Here is a 17,512-nt window from a genome sequence, read left to right on the forward strand (position 1 = left end):
TTCCAGTTTTCTGAGTGGTTTATTGGAGATTAGAGTCTAATGGATCTCAGCTCTTGAGTAGCTAGGATTACAGGTGAGCCACTGGTGCCCAGCTTAACCTTAAGCATATCTAAGCATACTTACAGCTAAGTAAATGGTTGCCTGACTCAAGGTCACAAAGATCTACTCCAGTGTTCTTTTAAGAGCTCTATAGTTTTAATTCTTATAGCTAGGTGTATGACCTATTTGGAGCTTATTTTATATATATTGTATGAGGTAGAGGTCCAATGTCATTCCTTTACATGTGGCTGTCTTTTTTTAAGGTAATAAGAATGTGGTAACCAGGGAGCATTTGGACCGAATGAAGAATAGCTGCATTGTTTGTAATATGGGACATTCCAACACGGAGATCGACGTGGTAAGATCATTATTGGTCATTATTGAGACATTTTCAATGTTTTTTTCTCTCCTTTGCAAGAAAAAAAACAAAAACAAAAAACTGATTAAGGTCATCAGCCATCCTAAACGTGACTGTCCTAGCACAGTTGATCACATATAGTATATTTTAGTGTATCTCAGTTTAAATCATTTCAAAGATTGTCTTAATATAGTACCAGCTTGCTTAGCATAGACCAGACCCTAGGTTTGAGCCCCCACTTCCCACAAAACAAAACAAATCAAATGATTGCTTTCTTTCACTCATAATTGATACTTATACTACAAGTTATGATCTCCTTCTGTTTAGAATTGAGAGCTAAACTAAAAACCACAAGATATAATGAACATGAGTCAGAATAGCAGTCAGTATTATGAGAATATTTGAATTTACATAAAGATGAGATAAATAGGTTAGTCCATGGAAAGAGTCAAGGGAGAAAGATATGTGAGCTAGGACAACTAATACAGTTGTCCAAGAATGTGTCTATCAAATACTATGTTTTCTTCTTTCCTATTTCTCTTTTATTGAACTTGATCTCCCTAAATGTATTTTCCAAACATAGTAGTTGGGTCTGTAGGTATCACAGATCAATCCAGTGGCAAGTGTTATTTATATCTTTTCAGACATACCAAGTATCTCTCAGTATGACTTGGTCTCTGACTTTAAGTTTTTGTGATGATTTTATGGTACAGTTGTCTTCCTCTCTGGGTAACTGGCTGAACTATAGCATGATTTCCTCTTCACTGAGGACTGCTCTGATTGAGCTTCAGCATTGCCAGATAAGGATCAGTTGACATATTGACAGTAGAGTTCAATAAAGGGCACCAGGCACTGGGTTATGACTTTAAATAGAAGGATCAAGCTGTGAGCCTCATTAGGAAAGTAATGTTTGAGCAAACTTGGAGGAGTTAACAGTGGAGATTTTTAGGTGAGGGACATTTTAAGCAGAGAAACAGCCAGTACACATGAAATGAAGGATACACCTGCCCTGAAGCAAGAAAATGCTTTTTCTGTTAAAGGAAAAAATAGGCCAGTGTAGAGCTTAGGATGGATAAGAATGAAAGATGAGGCCAGAGAGATAATAGGCCGGGTCTTGTAAGACCTCTCAGCCTGCCCAAAGAACTCCTCATAATATTCTGAGAGAAACAGAGTGCTGTTGTAAAGGTTGTAACACTCTGATTTCAATTTGGTTGTTTGGCTGGTTGGTTGGTTTTCCAACAGGGTCTTGCTGAGGCTGGCCTTGAACTCAGATATATCCTATCTCAGCCTCCAAAGTGCTGGGATAATAGGTGTATACCCCTATGCCCAACTGTTAGTTTTAATAAGATGATTTATTCTAAAAGGATCACACTGGCTGATACGTTGAGATTAGACCTAGTTTTTCAGGTATTTCTAGGTAGATGCCCCTATTTGCTGGGACATGAGCCAAGGGCTATCTCTCACTTCTCTCTGAATTCTTCATGGCAGAGGGTATATGGCTAAATTAAATTAAATTAAAGGGAGATACTTAGAGGGCTTTTGAAAAGTTAAATTTTCAGTCTTTGGTGATAGTGTCACAGTGTTAAAGTCAACTGAAACTTACGGAAATAGCAAACTGATCATTGAACCGGAATTTTCTTTCACCATTTTGCAAATACATACTGAATAGTTGATCTGTTCCTGTTAAATACTAATTGGCTGAAGAAATAGCAGTGAACAACATTCTTCCTCCCACAAAGTTTGTATTCTAGTGTGGGAAACAGATAATAAATATTGTCAGTGTATCATATTGAAGAATAAAAGCAAGGTGAGAATGTCAAGGATACTATTTTAGTTAGAGTGGTCAAGGAAGATACCTTTGAGGACATAGCTTTTGGAGAAACAACTGAATGAGACAAAAGAGCAAGTCATGTGAGCATTCTCTTCAGAAAGAGTGATAAACTTGGTGGAGCTCAGTGGTAACAGCAAATGTAAGGCCCTGGGTTTGATTCCCAGCAGCAGATAAAAAATAAAAATAAATAAAAATTTAAAAACCCAGAGAATTGTGAGTAAAAGACCCTAGGATAGAAACCTGCTTGAGGTGTTTGAAAAACAGAAAAGAAGCCATAGTGGCAGGAACAGAATGGCTAAGGAGATGAGATGAGAAACCACTGAAGGAGGTGGTAAGCTATGTGGAGCTTTGCAGGCTATGATAAGGACTTGGAAATTTTGGTCTTAGTAGGACTAAAGTCATTCGATGGTTATGAACAAATGACTGACGAAATATATATGTGACTTAAAGTTTGTAAAAAAAAAAAATTACAGCTGGGTACTGGTGGCTCACACCTAATCCTAGCTACTCAGGAGGCTGAGATCTGAGGATTGTGGTTCGTAGCCAGCCCAGGCAGGAAAGTCTGTGAGTCTTTTATCTCCAGTAAACTACTTAAAAAAAAGCCAGAAATGGCACTGTGGCTCAAGTGGTAGAGTGCCACCCGTAAGCACAAAGAAGCTCGGGGCAGTGCCTAGGCCCAGAAGCTCAAGCCACCCCAGGGCTGGCAGAAAAAATTAGTCTGACTTGTGTATAAAGAAAACAGTTCTGGAGCTTAAACAGGAATAGATACCTCAAGAAGCTGTCAGTATTACCCAGGACAAAGAAAGTGCCTGGTCTTAGATGGATCAGCAGAGGAGGTTATAAGAAGTAATACAATGTGACCAAAGTGATTTGCTTAAATGAACTGGATTCATGGTATAGGAAAAGAGAGGAAATTCAGTATATATTAGCTTAGTGATACTGTGTGGGAAAATGATTCAGTATTTATCTGGATATTTTCAATAATCAAAAAATTTAGGGATTTCAATAAAATTCAACAAAAAATTCCTGAGAGGGAAAACTGTCATGGTGCACATTGAAATAAATGCTGATAATGAAAAAAATTAGTTTGTGTAAGGATTTATCATTTTATCTAGTCCATGATACACTACCTGCTAATTTTTAGGAGAAATAGTTCATGAAAAGAGTTAGCCATTTAAAAAGCTGCATTTTTTTTTTCTGAGAAATATTAGCACTGTGAATACCCAGGGAACCTGAGTTTCACTGCCTTTTATCTCTTGTTACATGCTTTCTTTCCTGCATAGAAGACTTGTGGGATTATGAGTATCTCAGTTCATTTTAGTAAGCCATTGTACTTTAAAAGTTTCTAGCCAGAGAATGATTTTGGCTATTGGTTCTATGAAACCACAGATATGCTACCTGGAAAAAAAAAACTGTGTCCTGTTCTCACTCATATAAAATCAATTTTGCAAGCATAATAACTGGCCAACTTACAGTTCAGTACACACCTGGTCTGGGACTATAGTCTGCCTAGGAAAACCTTTACCTGGTAGAATGCTTAATGGTTATAATTCCACAGCATTCTATTTTGGCATAGTAGTACTGGTGCTAGGGGGTTAAACCCAGGGCCTCATACATGCTAAGCATATGCCCTGCCACTGAGCTATACCACCATCCCCCAGTTGCCAGCCATCGGATAGGACGTATTTCTTTCTCATAATCAGGTAATCATTGCAACTCCCTAGACAGAGATAAATTAACCAGGTTTTTCTTTCAACTCCCTTTTCTCACTGACCTTCAAGATTTCTTACCTACCATTCAAGAGCACAGGTAAACTTTCTGTACTCATCATTGATCTTTTCTTATGTTTCTTGATTCCACTATATCTTTCTTCTTAAAGATTACTTCCTAAGACAGGAGATTGATCATCATGTTGTCAGCTCTTTGCTCCCAGTCACCAAGATTGCTTGTGCTCTGGAAGATAAGGGTATGAAACATTTAAAAACCTGAAGCAGTTGGTAAACCCAGTTCAAAAAAACTGCAGTGTTGCCAGGGAGTGACTATTTCCCTCTGTGTCCTATTGCCAAAGGCTAAAGGATTTACCTGTGTCTTTATCTTCCCCAAATAGTCCATTTGCTTAAATCCCTTTTTAATTCTATTCACTGTGTTTATTTATAAGGGGGTTATTCCCCCTCTCCTTTAGTGATGGTGGAAATCAAATCCAGAATCTTGTATATGCTAGGACAGTGTTGTACATTCTGCATCCCAAGACTCTACTTATTTTGTTAAAAGTTGCATAGCAAGTCTGGAGCCAGTGGCTCATACTTATAATTCTAGCTACTCAGGAAATTGATATCTAAGGATTAAGATTTGAAGCCAGCCTGGGCAGAAAAGTGTCCATGAGACCAATTAATCACCAAAAAAATCAGGCATGAAAGTATGGCTTAAATGGTAGAGCAACAGGCTTGAGCAAAAAAGATAAGCAAAAGCATAAAACCTGAGTTCAAGTTTCAGTACCTGTTTAAAAAAAAGTTGTATAATAATCCATGATATTGAGCTATTCTGATTTATATACCATTTCCTTATCAAATTACACTTTTGTTATTATAAATAGTGTTAGAGTGAACATTTATGAGCACTTACATTTCTGAACTTTAAGAAGCATTTCTATAGGAGTTCTAGAAGTAAAATTAATAGGTTAAAGACTAAGTTCCTTTAAAAAACATTGGGAGGCATGGTACCAGTCCTGGAGCTTGAACTTTGGACCTTGGTACTGTTCCTGATCTCTTTTTGCTCAAGGCTAATACTCCACCAGTTGAACCACATTTCCACTTCTGGCTTCTTGTTAGTTAATTGGAAATGGAAGTCTCTTGGACTTTCCTGCCTGGGCTGGCTTTGAGCCATGATCATCAGATCTCAGCCGTCCTTAGTAGATAGAATTACAGATGTGAGTCACCGGCACCCAGCCCATTAAGAAAATTTACTATGTACTGCCAAATAGCTCTCTTGAAAGACTGAACCACTACATAAAAGTGTTAGCTGAGCATCAGTGGCTTATGCCTGTAATCCTACCCACAATAGGAAGCCTGAAATAGGTAGATCAAGGTCTAGGTACATGCCCAAATAGAACTGAGAACCTATCTTTAAGTACAGGGCTGGCAAAGTGGCTCAGTGGTAGAATGCTTGCCTTGCATGCATGAGGCCCTGGGTTCGATTCCTCAACACCACATAAGCAGAAAAAGCCAGAAGTCGCACTGTGGCTCAAATGGTACAGTGCTAGCCTTGAGCTGAGGAGCTCAAGGTCAGCACCCAGGCCCAGTGTTCAGGCTCCATGACCGACCAAAAAAATAAAAATAAAAAAAATAGCCAGTACAAGAAAGCACTAGAGGCTGGGTTCTGCGTGTCTAGCAGGCAGTATGAGGCTGTGGGTTCAAACTCCTATAACCAAATACAAAAGAAAAAGAAATTTTGTTTCTTATCTACATAACATAGAAAAGATCCAGAATATGAACACAGTTCTGAATATACTGATGTATAATTATATGTCTGTCTTTATCCTCATTACTTTCTCAGGGTATATGAATTTCTAAACAGTAATTGAATACCCCATTGTATGTTTAGATAGAACTTGGAGGTACAAAAAGGAAAAGAAAATCCTGTTCCTTTCCTCTATTAGAGGAATCCACAATCTTTATCTATATTCATATCCTTTACTATGATACCTAGACTATGATATGTAATGCTATTATATACTAAAAGTATTTGATTTCTTTAAATTTTAATCAGTGGTCGGTTTTGGAATATGACAGGCATAGCTTATTGGAAGAAGGAAAGGAAATAGTTGTCTACACCCTGTGACTGTTACTTGATTGTTGCTGTTAATAAACTTAACATTTTTTTTCTCTTGTCCTCTGAATGTACAATATACAGAAATGGAAGGAGGGTGAGCCATTGGGAGCTTTATTCTGTCATTAAGCATTCCTTTCAAGGCTACCTCACGTTTGCACTTAGGTCACAAAGCTTCAGTAACTTTAGAGTAAACCACCATTATTGAAAAGGTGGCACGTGGGACATTGGGACCTGCGGGCTGAACCTTGGGGCCCAGCATGCTGTGTTTAGGACATGCAGCCTTCGCCAGCTAATCTCACTTAGCTCTGATCCTGTTTTCTGTGTCTCTTTAGCACTTACATACTCAGTTTGCACTACATTAGCTTGCACTGGTTGCATGTTGCTTTGTAAGTATTTTTCTCTCACATATGTATTGTTTTGTGTCCCCAACTAAAGTGTGAGCTTTTTGAAAGCAGAAACCATGCCTTTGGTTTCTTGTGTATTTCTCATAGCACCTTTTACTGTGCTCAGCAGAGAGTGGGCGGACAGTATATGTTGTGGAATGACATCCCGAGTGATCCCTCCCTGGCTGGGCCTAAGATTAAATCCCCTGAAATGGAACAGTCCTAACCAACTCAGGACAGGTATTCTCCATCTGGCATGTTGGTTGCTCCTTTCGACTTGCTATTTGAAATGGCTCCCTTCGACACCTTTCTGCCCCTGATTTGGGACATGCCATGCTAATGATGTTCTTGATATGTGTGTTCCAGGCAAGTCTGCGGACACCAGAACTGACCTGGGAGCGAGTGAGGTCCCAAGTTGACCATGTGATATGGCCTGATGGCAAAAGGATAGTACTGTTGGCAGAGGTAAGGCTGAGGCTGGCCAGAGAGACTCACACAGGAGAGACTGCAGCACCCAGCTCCTCTCCCCATGTTCTCTTATTCTTGCAAGTGTTACTCTTATGCATAACTTTTAACTGCTTACCCATGGATTTTTACTTCTAATTGTGAAAGGTTGTTTCATTCAGCAATTAAGAAACTATTTTTGTTCCCCACTTTTCACCAATTATCCTGTCTCTCTATGTCACTCTTCAGGTTGAATCAGATAATGACTTATTACTGTAGAAAGAATTAACAGATAAAACCAGTACCACTTTGAGCGGTGCTTTCAAAGAGATAATGTGATTTGTGGGATGATTTAATCAGTAAGCACAAAGTGTAGGTATTCTGTAACTCAGACCTATCTGGAGCAAGCTCTGGAAAAGCCACATCTTTGATGATAGAGTCCTTATTACTGCATGCCCACACCCCTGAAGTGAGCCAGATATGTAGTATAAATTGGTTACTTGATTGAGAATGCCCATTCTGGCTTCTTCTAGCTCATGCTTATTCTACATTTTTTCCTTGTATCCATTTATACCAGTTTTTGACCCATGCCTCTTCCCCAGTCTTAGATTCCTTATTACTATAATGCACCCTGTTCTTACTGTGAACTGAGGGCCAGGTTCCAAAATAACAATGGCAATAATAATAATAATTCTCCTGGGTTTCGATTTTCAATCAGTTTTCTTGTCTTTTTTTTTTTTTTTTGGTCAGTCATGGGGCTTGAACTCTGGGCCTAGGCACTGTCCCTGCACTCTTCAGCTCAAGGCAAGTGTTCTGCCACTTGAGCCACAGTGCCACTTCTGGTTTTCTAGTGGTTTATTGGAGATAAAAGTCTCACGGACTTTCCCGCCAGGGCTGGCTTTGAACCTTGATCCTCGTATCTCAGCCTCCTGAGTAGCTAGGATTATAGGTGTGAGCCACTGGTGCCCTCAGATCTCGGCCTCCTAAGTAGCTAGGATTCAGGTGTGAGCCACCACCTGGCAGTTTTCTTGTCTTTTTTACATTGAAAAACTGAATGTTAGCTGGGCACTAGTGGCTTATACCTATAATCCTAGCTACTCATAAGACTGAGATCTGAGGATCACAGTTTGAAGCCAGGCCAGGCAGGAAAAGTCTGTGAGACTCTTATCTCCAATAAACCACCAGAAAATCAGAAGTGACAGTATGGCTCAAGTATAGCCACACTTGCCTTGAGCTGAAAAGCTCAGGGACAGCGCCCAGGCCGAGTTCAAGCCCCATGACCGACCAAAAAAAAAAAAATTCCCAGCACTTTCAGTGGTTTTCACTTAAAGGTTAGTTAATTCTAAAGAAGACATACAAATGGCCAACCTATAGGTAAAATATTCAACATCGCTAATTATCAGGAAAATGGAAATTAAACCACAATGGGATATCACTCATTCTAGTAAAAACGAGTACTATCAAAAGACAAAAGATGGGTTGGAGGCATGGCTCAATTGTTAGAGTTCTAGTCAATGAGTGAAAGTGACAGGTACCAAGTCCAAGTCCTGGCCTCAGGCCCCCCAAAAAAAGAACAGAAAAAGACCAAAGATAACAAGTACTCTTAAGTATATAGAGGGCAGGAGCCCTTGTATCTTGGTGGGATTTAAATTAATATAGCCATTATGAAAAACTGTTCATCAAAAAATTAAAAGCAACTGCCATGTGATCAGCATTCCCACTCATGAGTATATATCCAAAGAAAATCTAATCAGTATTAGAAAAAGTATTCGTATTCCCTTGTTTACTGCAGTGCTATTCACAAAAGCCAAAAAATTGAACCAACTTAATTAGCCTTTAGCTGATAAATGCACAAAGAAAATGTGGTACACATACATAACAGAATGTTATTTAGCCACAAAAAAATGAAATACTTTAATTTGCAACAACACGGATGGAACTGGAAATCATTATGTTAAGTGAAATTAAGCCAGGCACAAAAGGACAAGAAGTGTGTTACTTATATGTGGAATCTAAAAAAAAAAATCAACCTCTTGGAAGTTGAGAGTGGAATCAGTTGGTGTTCACTAGAGGCCAAGACTAGTGAGGTAAGGGAGAGGAGTGCAAGAGCTTCATCAGGGGCTGGGAAGGTGGCTCAGTGGTAGAACACTTGCCTTGCATGCCTGAGGCCCTGGGTTCGATTCCTCAGCACCACATAAGCAGAAAAAAAATAGCCGGAAGTGGTGCTGAGGCTCAAGTGGAAGAGTGCTAGCCTTGAGCTGAAGAGCTGAGGGACAGCACGCAGGCCCAGAGTTCAAGCCCCATGACTGTACCCCCCCGCCAAAAAAAACAAAAAAAAAAGAGCTTCATCAGTGGATACTAAAGTTACTCAGGAACAAGAAATTTGGATATATTATTATATAATACAGTGACTACAGATAAACAGTTAAGTTCTGGATTTTGAATAAAGAAATCATAAATGTTGGAGGAACCAGATGGGTTTGTTTTTACCATATTTTTAGAAATACTTAATTATCTTAAAGTGATTGTACAAAGGAGTTAACCTTCAACAAAGCAGTTTATGAGTACAGTGCATCTTGATCACTGACTGTCACCCCTTTCAACATCCTCACCCATCTCTCCCAACCCACTCTTAATTTTGTAGGATGTATATTGAATTTTGATGGCATTCTCCCCATTTCTCTTTATTCATCTACCCCTCCCCTTGATCCTTCCCCACCATTTTCAAGTACCTGTTCCTTGGTGTTTATTTTGTTGAACTATGATTTTTCCTTTCTAAGGAATTAGACTTTTTTAGTTTTCCCCTGAATCTATCATATTTCTGTTAATACATTGTATACACTTGCCTACCATCCAGGATATTTACCTAAATTTTTTTTTTTTTTTGGTCTGTTGTGGGGCTTGAACTCTGGGCTTGGGCGCTGTCCTTGTGCTCTTCAGCTCAAGGCGAGCGCTCTACTGCTTGAGCCACAGCGTCACTTCCAGTTTTCTAGTGGTTTATTGGAGATAAGAGTCTCACAGACTTTCTTGCCCGGGCTGGCTTTGAACCCTGATCCTCAAATCTCAGCCTCCTGAGTAGCTAGGATTACAGGCGTGAGCCACTGGCGCCTGGCTATTTTACCTTAATATTTATATACACTAATTCTTAGCTTTCACATAACAGAGGAAACATGCAGCCTTTGTCTCTCTCTGAGCCTAACTTCACTTTTTTTTTTTTTTTTTTGGGGGGGGGGGTGGCGCATCCAGTCGTGAGGCCTGAACTCGGGGCCTGGGCGCTGTCCCTCAGCTCTTCAGCTCAAGGCTAGTGCTCTACCACTTGAGCCACAGCGCCACTTCCAGCTTTTTTTTTTCTGCTTATGTGGTGCTGAAGAATCGAACCCAGGGCCTCATGCATGCAAGGCAAGCGCTCTACCACTGAGCCACCTTCCCAGCCCCTAACTTCACCATTAACATAATTTTTTTCTCAGGTCCTTCCCTTTCTTTGCAAGTGATGCAATATCATTCTTTCTAATGGACGAATAAAATTCCATTATGTATATATACCATGTTGTCTTTTTTTTTTGCCAGTCCTGGGGCTTGAACTCAGAGCCTAGGCACTGTCCCTGAGCTTGCTTTTGCTCAAGGCTAGCACTCTACCACTTAAGCCACACCACCACTTCCCGCTTTTTCCGTTTATGTGGTACTGAGGAATCAAACCCAGGGCTTCATTCATGCTAAGCAAGCACTCTACCACTAAGCCACTATCTTTTCTTTCTTCCTTCCTTTCTTTTCTCTTTCTTTCTTATTTTCTTTCTCTCTTTCTCTTTCTTACTTTTTCTCTCTCTCCTTCCTTCTTTCTTTCATTCATTCATTCATTCATTTTTGGTACCAGTCCTGGGGCTTGAACTTAAGGCTTAAGGCCTGGCTGCTGTCTCTGGGCTTTTTTACTCAAGGCTAGAGCATTGAGCCACAGCTCCACTTCTGGCTTTTTGGTGGTAATTTCCTGCACAGGCTGACTTCCAAACACAATCCTTACATCAGCCTCCTGAGTTAGGATTGTGAGTCACAGAAATCTGGTATACCATGTTCTCTTGATCTGTTAATCCACTGAGGGGCATCTAGGCTAATTCCATACCTTGGCTATGGCGAATAGTGCTGCTATGAGCATGGTTGTGCTGGTGGCTTTACTGTGTTCTAGTGTTTACTTTCCTTTTTTTTCCCCTAAGTCAGTCTTGCTGGGTAGCCCAGGCTGGCCTCAAACTTACAGTCTTTCCGCCTTAGCATGCACTGAAATATTACATGACACCATTTTTGTTTTTATGTATTAGTTAAAAATAAATCTTAGACAAAAGTTAAAAAAAAAAAAATAAGCTGTGTGGCCAGGCGCCGGTGGCTCACGCTTGTAATCCTAGCTACTCAGGAAGCTGAGATGTGAGGATCATGGTTCAAAAGAAGCCCAGGCAGGAAAACCCATGAGACTCTTATCTCCAATTAACCACCAGAAAACAGGAAGCAGCGCTGTGGCTCAAGTGGTAGAGTGTTCACCTTGAGCTGAAGAGCTGAGGGACAGCACCCAGGGCCAGAGTTCAAGCTCTACAACCGACCCCCCCACCCCCCCACCCCAGAAAAAATCTATGTGTTCATGGTGGGCCACACCTGTAATCCTAACGACTCAGGAAGCTAAGATCTGAGGATTGAGGTGCAAAATGAGCCTTGGTAAGGGAAGTTGATAAGACAAAAAGCTGGAAGTGGAACTGTGGCTCAAGTGGTAGAGTGCTAACCTTGAGCAAAAAAAACTCAGAGATAGTATCCAAGCCCTGAGTTCAAAAGCTCCAAGACTCACACACGCACACACACACACACAAGAATGTGATAAATGTAAGTCGTAGTTATTGAACATCTTCACTTGTCTAGCAATGTTACTTGCTGATGGTTTTGAAAACAGCAGCCATGGTCTTCCCTCATTCACCAAAGTCCCAGCAAATGTCCTAATCCTTTTGTATCTTAATCTTTAATCACTAGGGCCGTCTGCTGAACCTAAGTTGCTCCACAGTGCCTACATTTGTGCTTTCAATCACTGCTACTACTCAGGTAAGCCCTCCAGAGTGGTCTTGCCAGGGTCCTTACCAGTTGGGTGCCCCTTGACAGGGTAGGGCTGCTGTGAATGGTGTATCAGCATCCATGTCTTTGTTTTTCTAGGCTCTCGCCTTGATAGAACTTTACAATGCTCCTGAGGGTCGCTATAAACAGGATGTCTACCTGTTGCCTAAGAAAATGGGTAAGCCCAATGTTCTTCCTTCCCCATTCTTACCAAAGTAGTTCATATTAGGCTGGAAGCTGGAAGGCATTAACGTCTCAGAAATAGAAAAAGAGAAATATTCTTATCTTATAAAGTTGGAGTCAGGTTCTATTTTTAGTTCATTTACTGGGTTTTCTACATGGGTTTGCCCTAGCCAGGTTCTGACAATTTGCTGTGATTTAGCTTATATACTTGTGAAATGTTTCATCTTATCTTAATTTTTGAGACAGTTACTGTGTAGCCCAGGCTAACCTCAAACTTATGGTCCTCCTCCCTCAGCCTACAAGTGCTGGAATTAGAGACATATACCACTATGTTTGGCATGCTCCTGAATATAAAGGATTTTTCTCTCAAAGTGCCTTTTTTTTTTGGGGGGGGGGGGGTGGTCCGGTCGTGGGGCCTGAACTCTGGGCTTGGGCGCTGTCCCTCAGCTTTTCAGCTCAAGGCTAGTGCTCTACCACTTGAGCCACAGCGCCACTTCCGGCTTTCTTCTTTTTGCTTATGTGGTGCTGAGGAATCGAACCCAGGGCCTCAGGCATGCAAGGCAAGCGCTCTACCACTGAGCCACCTTCCCAGCCCTCTTAAAGTACCTTATATGGAGGGATTTCAAAGGAGAAAAAGAAACATTTCTCAAAAATAGAGGAATGATCTTCCTGTGACACTTGACTTATTCTAGTTCTACAATGCTAAATAGAGCCATCTTTTTAGGGTATACCTAACATTGTTACCCCACTGCTTTAGAAAAAAGGATTCTGAGTAGCTCCTGTTAATAGCTTAGTTGTGCTGGTATGTGGTATAAGAGAAACATTAACTGCTCTTAAGAGCCTACCTAAGCAGCTGAATGATGCAGTGCATTTATAAGCTCCTCCAACAAAGATCAAGGAATAAATGAGCTTCTGATTTTATTTCAGCAATGGTTAGAAATTGATGTTTTCTCTCCTCCCTCTCCCTCCCCTCTCCCTTTCTCCCTTTCTCCCTCTCTCCCTCTCTTTTTTCTCTATCTCCTGTGTGTGTGTGTGTGTGTGTGTGTGTGTGTGTACGTGTGTGTACCATCTCTGAAGCTTGAAATCAGGTTGCTGTCCCTGAGCTTTTTTGTTTTTTGCTCAGGGATAGGGCCCTAACACTTGAACCAAAGCTCTACTTCCACTTTTTTGCTGATTAATTGGAAATAAGAGTCTCCATGGTCTTTCCTGGTTAGACTGACTTTGAACTCAGCCTCCTGAGTAGCTAGGATTACAGGCATGAACAAAATGACAAAATGGAAGGTTATAAAATAGTGTTCTATATACTGAATATATAATATATACTGAATGTATAATTAAATTTGAAATACAAATACATAAGAAATAATATAAAATTATGAATAAGTGCAAGGTGTTTAGATAATAAAAAATAAGCAGAAACCAATAAATACTGAAAGCAAAGCAAACAGTATTGTATCCTTCTTAATTATTGTTTTTCAATTACTCCAAGGCTTAATTTTTTTTTTTTTTTTTTTTTGGGTCCGGTCGTGGGGCTTGAACTCTGGGCCTGGGCGCTGTCCCTCAGCTCTTCAGCTCAAGGCTAGCGCTCTACCACTTGAGCCACAGCGCCACTTCCAGCTTTTTTCTTTTTGCTTATGTGGTGCTGAGGAATCGAACCAGGGCCTCAGGCTTGCAAGGCAAGCGCTCTACCACTGAGCCACCTTCCCAGCCCCAGGGCTTAATTTTTTTGAGTGACTCAAAGTATAATATATAGTCCAAGGCAAAGCTAAAGTTGGAACTTTCCAACTCTTTTAGACCCTAGGGCTTCCTTTCCTCTCTTTCCTTTCTGAAGAGTGGGAAAGGTTCAAGGCTGAGAGTAACGAAGACACTAGGCTCTGAGTTTGCAGCTTCAGGCAGCCATTCCTTAGAATTGGAGGCCCATAACATGGGTTTTTTTGTCGTTGGTGGAGGTGATGGTGTTTGTTTTTTGTCAGTCATGGGGCTCGTACTTGGGACCTAGGCAATTTGAGCTCCTTTTGCTCAAGGCTAATGCTATACACTTTAAGCCACAATTCTACTTCCAGTTTTCTGGTGGTTAATTGAAGATGAGAGTCTCATAGAATTTACTGCTTGGGCTGACTTTGAACCATGATCCTCAAATTTCAGCCTCCTAAATAGCTAAGATTAAAGGCGTGCGCCACTAGCGCCCAGCTGTGGTACTTGTTTTTACTTTTTTTTTTCTTTTAGGAGACAGCAAGGGGCACAGAAAGGGAGGGAGGTAGGGTGAACAAATGCAACCATATTATTCAGTATACACAATTTGAAACTGACCTATGTAACTTGTGGGCAGCGTTAGGAGGGGAAAACTGAGGGAGAGTGAAGGGGTGACAAAGAATTGTACTCAGTACCTGGCTTAAGAAATGGTAACCCCGGGGCTGGGAAGGTGGCTCAGTGGTAGAGCGCTTGCCTTGCATGCATAAGGCCCTCGGTTGGATTCCTCAGCACCACATAAGCAGAAAAAGACGGAAGTGGGGCTGAGGCTCAAGTGGTAGAGCCCCGGTATACAACTGAAGAGCTGGGGGACAGCGCCCAGGCCCAGAGTTCAGGCCCCACAAGGAAACAAGGAAGGAAGGAAGGAAGGAAGGAGAAAGAAGAAACGGTAACCCCTCTGTATAATACCTTAACCATAACAAGAAAAATAAAATAAGAATTGGGGTCCGGGATCCAGTGGTTCATGCCTGTAATCCTAGCTACTCGGGAGGCTGAGATCTGAGGATCATGGTCCATGAGACTCTTATGTCCAGAAAACCGAAGTGGCTGTGGCTCAACTGGTTGAGCACTCGCCTTGAGCTGAAGAGCTCAGGGACAGCATCCAGGGCCAGAGTTCAAGCCCCATGATCACAAAAAAAATTTTAATAAAAACATAATAATAATTGGTGGCCCATGAACAAAAGTCTAACATCTTTTACTCAACTCCAAGAATTAGAACACATCTTCCAACTGTTTAAGGCCTCACTTGGGAGGACAGCCAGAGAGGGGGCATGAATGCTTACACCAGGGCTTTTGTGGTCTGTTCCAGATGAGTATGTGGCAAGCCTACACCTACCAACTTTTGATGCCCACCTGACAGAGCTGACAGATGAACAGGCGAAGTATCTGGGACTCAACAAGAATGGGCCTTTCAAGCCTAATTACTACAGGTGCCTTGGGGTCCCTAGAATTCAGGGAAGCCTAGGCAGTGAAGAGCTTCCTGTACGGGAATTGGTGTTTGCATCTCCTCAAACCCCAACACATAGGTTTACATTGACTCAGGGAAATTAACCCACTCCCTTTTTGGCACCCTCAAAGGACTCTTTGAGATCTTCTACACAATGTTAATATTCCCTTCCTCCAAGAAAATATACTGGCCTTTTCTCTGATATGAAAGGACCCCAAGTATGAATTCTCATGCACTTCAGGAGAGCCCCTGCCTCCTGTCTTTAGATAGGCTCTTCAGGTTTCAACAGGCCTACTAGCCGATAGTATCAGTCTCATCTTTCTTTTTCTTTCCAGGTATTAAATTCCTGTAACTCAAGCCAGAAGACATTTTAAGGAATAGAACTCCAAGCCTTTTCTCCACTACTATCTAAGAAAGAACCCAGCAAGCTGCTTCTCCAATCAGAGCTGCCCGCCGTGCTCTCCCTGTGTGTTAGGTTATTTATTTATTAAAATCTAGAATCCTGTGCCTGTAGCCTTGGCCCAGAGTGTGGTTACTGCTCCTAGGGCCATGGGAACTGCAGAAGACAGGCTGAGGAAGGAAAGCAATGGGGTCGCCAAGCCTAGTGCATCATTCACATCATTGCCTATTGATGAACTCCTCAGCAATAGCTGTTTCTCTCATCCAGGCTCAGGAGTTCAGGGATTCCAGACTCTTTGTTCCCTGGGGTTTTCTGGAATAAATTCAGCAGCTGCCTTTCTCAGCTTTGATCATTCTCCCCTGGTGAAGCCTTTTGGGAGCCACTGAATTCACATGGCCTGGGTTCTCAGCCTTGGCCACACTGTCACTGCCTTCTTTACAAAAAAGTCTAGTAAAAAAGGAGTGTTAAGGCCTTGCAAGCCACTCGAGAACTTAGTTGTGCCTGTTGTCTGTGCCTAATGGGGTCTCCTTCCTTACATAGGACTCCTTTCTTCTTGACTCGTAAGTCCGTTTTAATGCTTCTGGTTCCAAGAGGGGTATGCCTCTATGATCTCACCACCAGCTCTGGTGTTTATCAGATGTTTGTTTTGCTGTCTTTCTAACCCACCAAGCACTGCTCAGGAAGCCCACTCCAGACTGGCACTGACTCAGAAAAGGAGGGTTTGTTGTAGAACAGTTCTTCCTGAAGCTTCCTGTTATTGCCTAAAACTACTTCTGAAACTGAGCTTGAAAAGACATACTTTGCCAGGGATTTGGAAGATTAAGACTTTGAAAATGGCACCAGTCTTTCAGGTACACAGCTTGGCCCTGAAAGAAGCAGGTATGTTTATTTGTTTCCCAGGAAAGACTTGGTTAAGCTAATAGGTAAAAAGGTGACATTTTAATCCATTTGGAGCTCAAAGCTAGTTTGACTAGTTACCTCATCAGACATTCATTTTTTGGCCATTGCCATGGATGAAAGTAAGATCTGCAACCCAATCTGTCGTCTTTCCTCTCTGCTGGCATCTTCATGATCTTACCTCTTCCTTTTAAAGATTCTGTTGCAGAGATAGTTTCTTAAGTAATTCCAAAATTAGTTTTAAAATTAGTAAAATGAACAATATGAAATTTTATGTCCCAATGGGATTCCTTTGGAAACTGACTTACTGGCTTCAAGGTTTTCATTGGAATGAACCAGATTGGTTGGTTCTAAGAATTAACACCTGGAATGACACTAGGATGAAATGAGTCTCTTTTTCCCCAGCCACCCCTATGTGCTCGCACATTTGTGTCCCATTTTTTTCTTACATTGATCTGCTTCAAAGTCTCAAGACCATGGTGTATCAAGGAAATACCAGACCACTCAGAATCATTCCAGCCTTCCCATTTGAATCCTCCCCTTCCTCCACACTCTGTCTCCCTATCTTCACATAGACCCCCAGAGCTAGTCTGGAAGTGTCCTTACTTTTGGAGCTAGGGAAGTAGGCTTGGATAAACAGCTGTTTACCTCATTAAATAGCATATAGGCTCATCCCCTAAGAAGAGGCCATATGTCACAGCAGTACTAGACAAGAGCACATATGGCTGCACTCTTTCTTATGAGGAAGACCATAAGTAATGAAAACCCCACAAGGCTACCCAGTTCTTTTGCCTGCCCAATTCTGACTTTTGTATTAATTAATTGGGTCTCTTTAGCAAAAGCTTTGGGTCTTTGTACCTCCATCTTATATCCA

General features: G+C 41.4%; 1 protein-coding gene across 6 annotated transcripts in view; it reads left to right on the top strand.

Moving 5' to 3' along the window:
* Nucleotides 1-16,866, top strand: part of Ahcyl2 (adenosylhomocysteinase like 2) — a 156,524-nt gene extending 139,658 nt beyond the window's left edge. For all 6 annotated transcript variants that reach the window (XM_042696091.1, XM_042696092.1, XM_042696094.1 and 3 more), the window contains exons 12-17: nucleotides 303-397; nucleotides 6,806-6,904; nucleotides 11,885-11,953; nucleotides 12,062-12,140; nucleotides 15,204-15,324; nucleotides 15,677-16,866. In XM_042696091.1, the coding sequence (XP_042552025.1) occupies nucleotides 303-397; nucleotides 6,806-6,904; nucleotides 11,885-11,953; nucleotides 12,062-12,140; nucleotides 15,204-15,324; nucleotides 15,677-15,683 (470 nt within the window). In that variant the 3' untranslated portion in view covers nucleotides 15,684-16,866. The remainder of the gene's footprint in view (nucleotides 1-302; nucleotides 398-6,805; nucleotides 6,905-11,884; nucleotides 11,954-12,061; nucleotides 12,141-15,203; nucleotides 15,325-15,676) is intronic.
* Nucleotides 16,867-17,512: the final 646 nt, after the last annotated feature.

The sequence above is a fragment of the Dipodomys spectabilis genome, unplaced genomic scaffold, assembly GCF_019054845.1.
Source record: "Dipodomys spectabilis isolate Male_0828 unplaced genomic scaffold, ASM1905484v1 ptg000197l, whole genome shotgun sequence".
Classification (NCBI taxonomy): Eukaryota; Metazoa; Chordata; class Mammalia; order Rodentia; family Heteromyidae; genus Dipodomys; species Dipodomys spectabilis.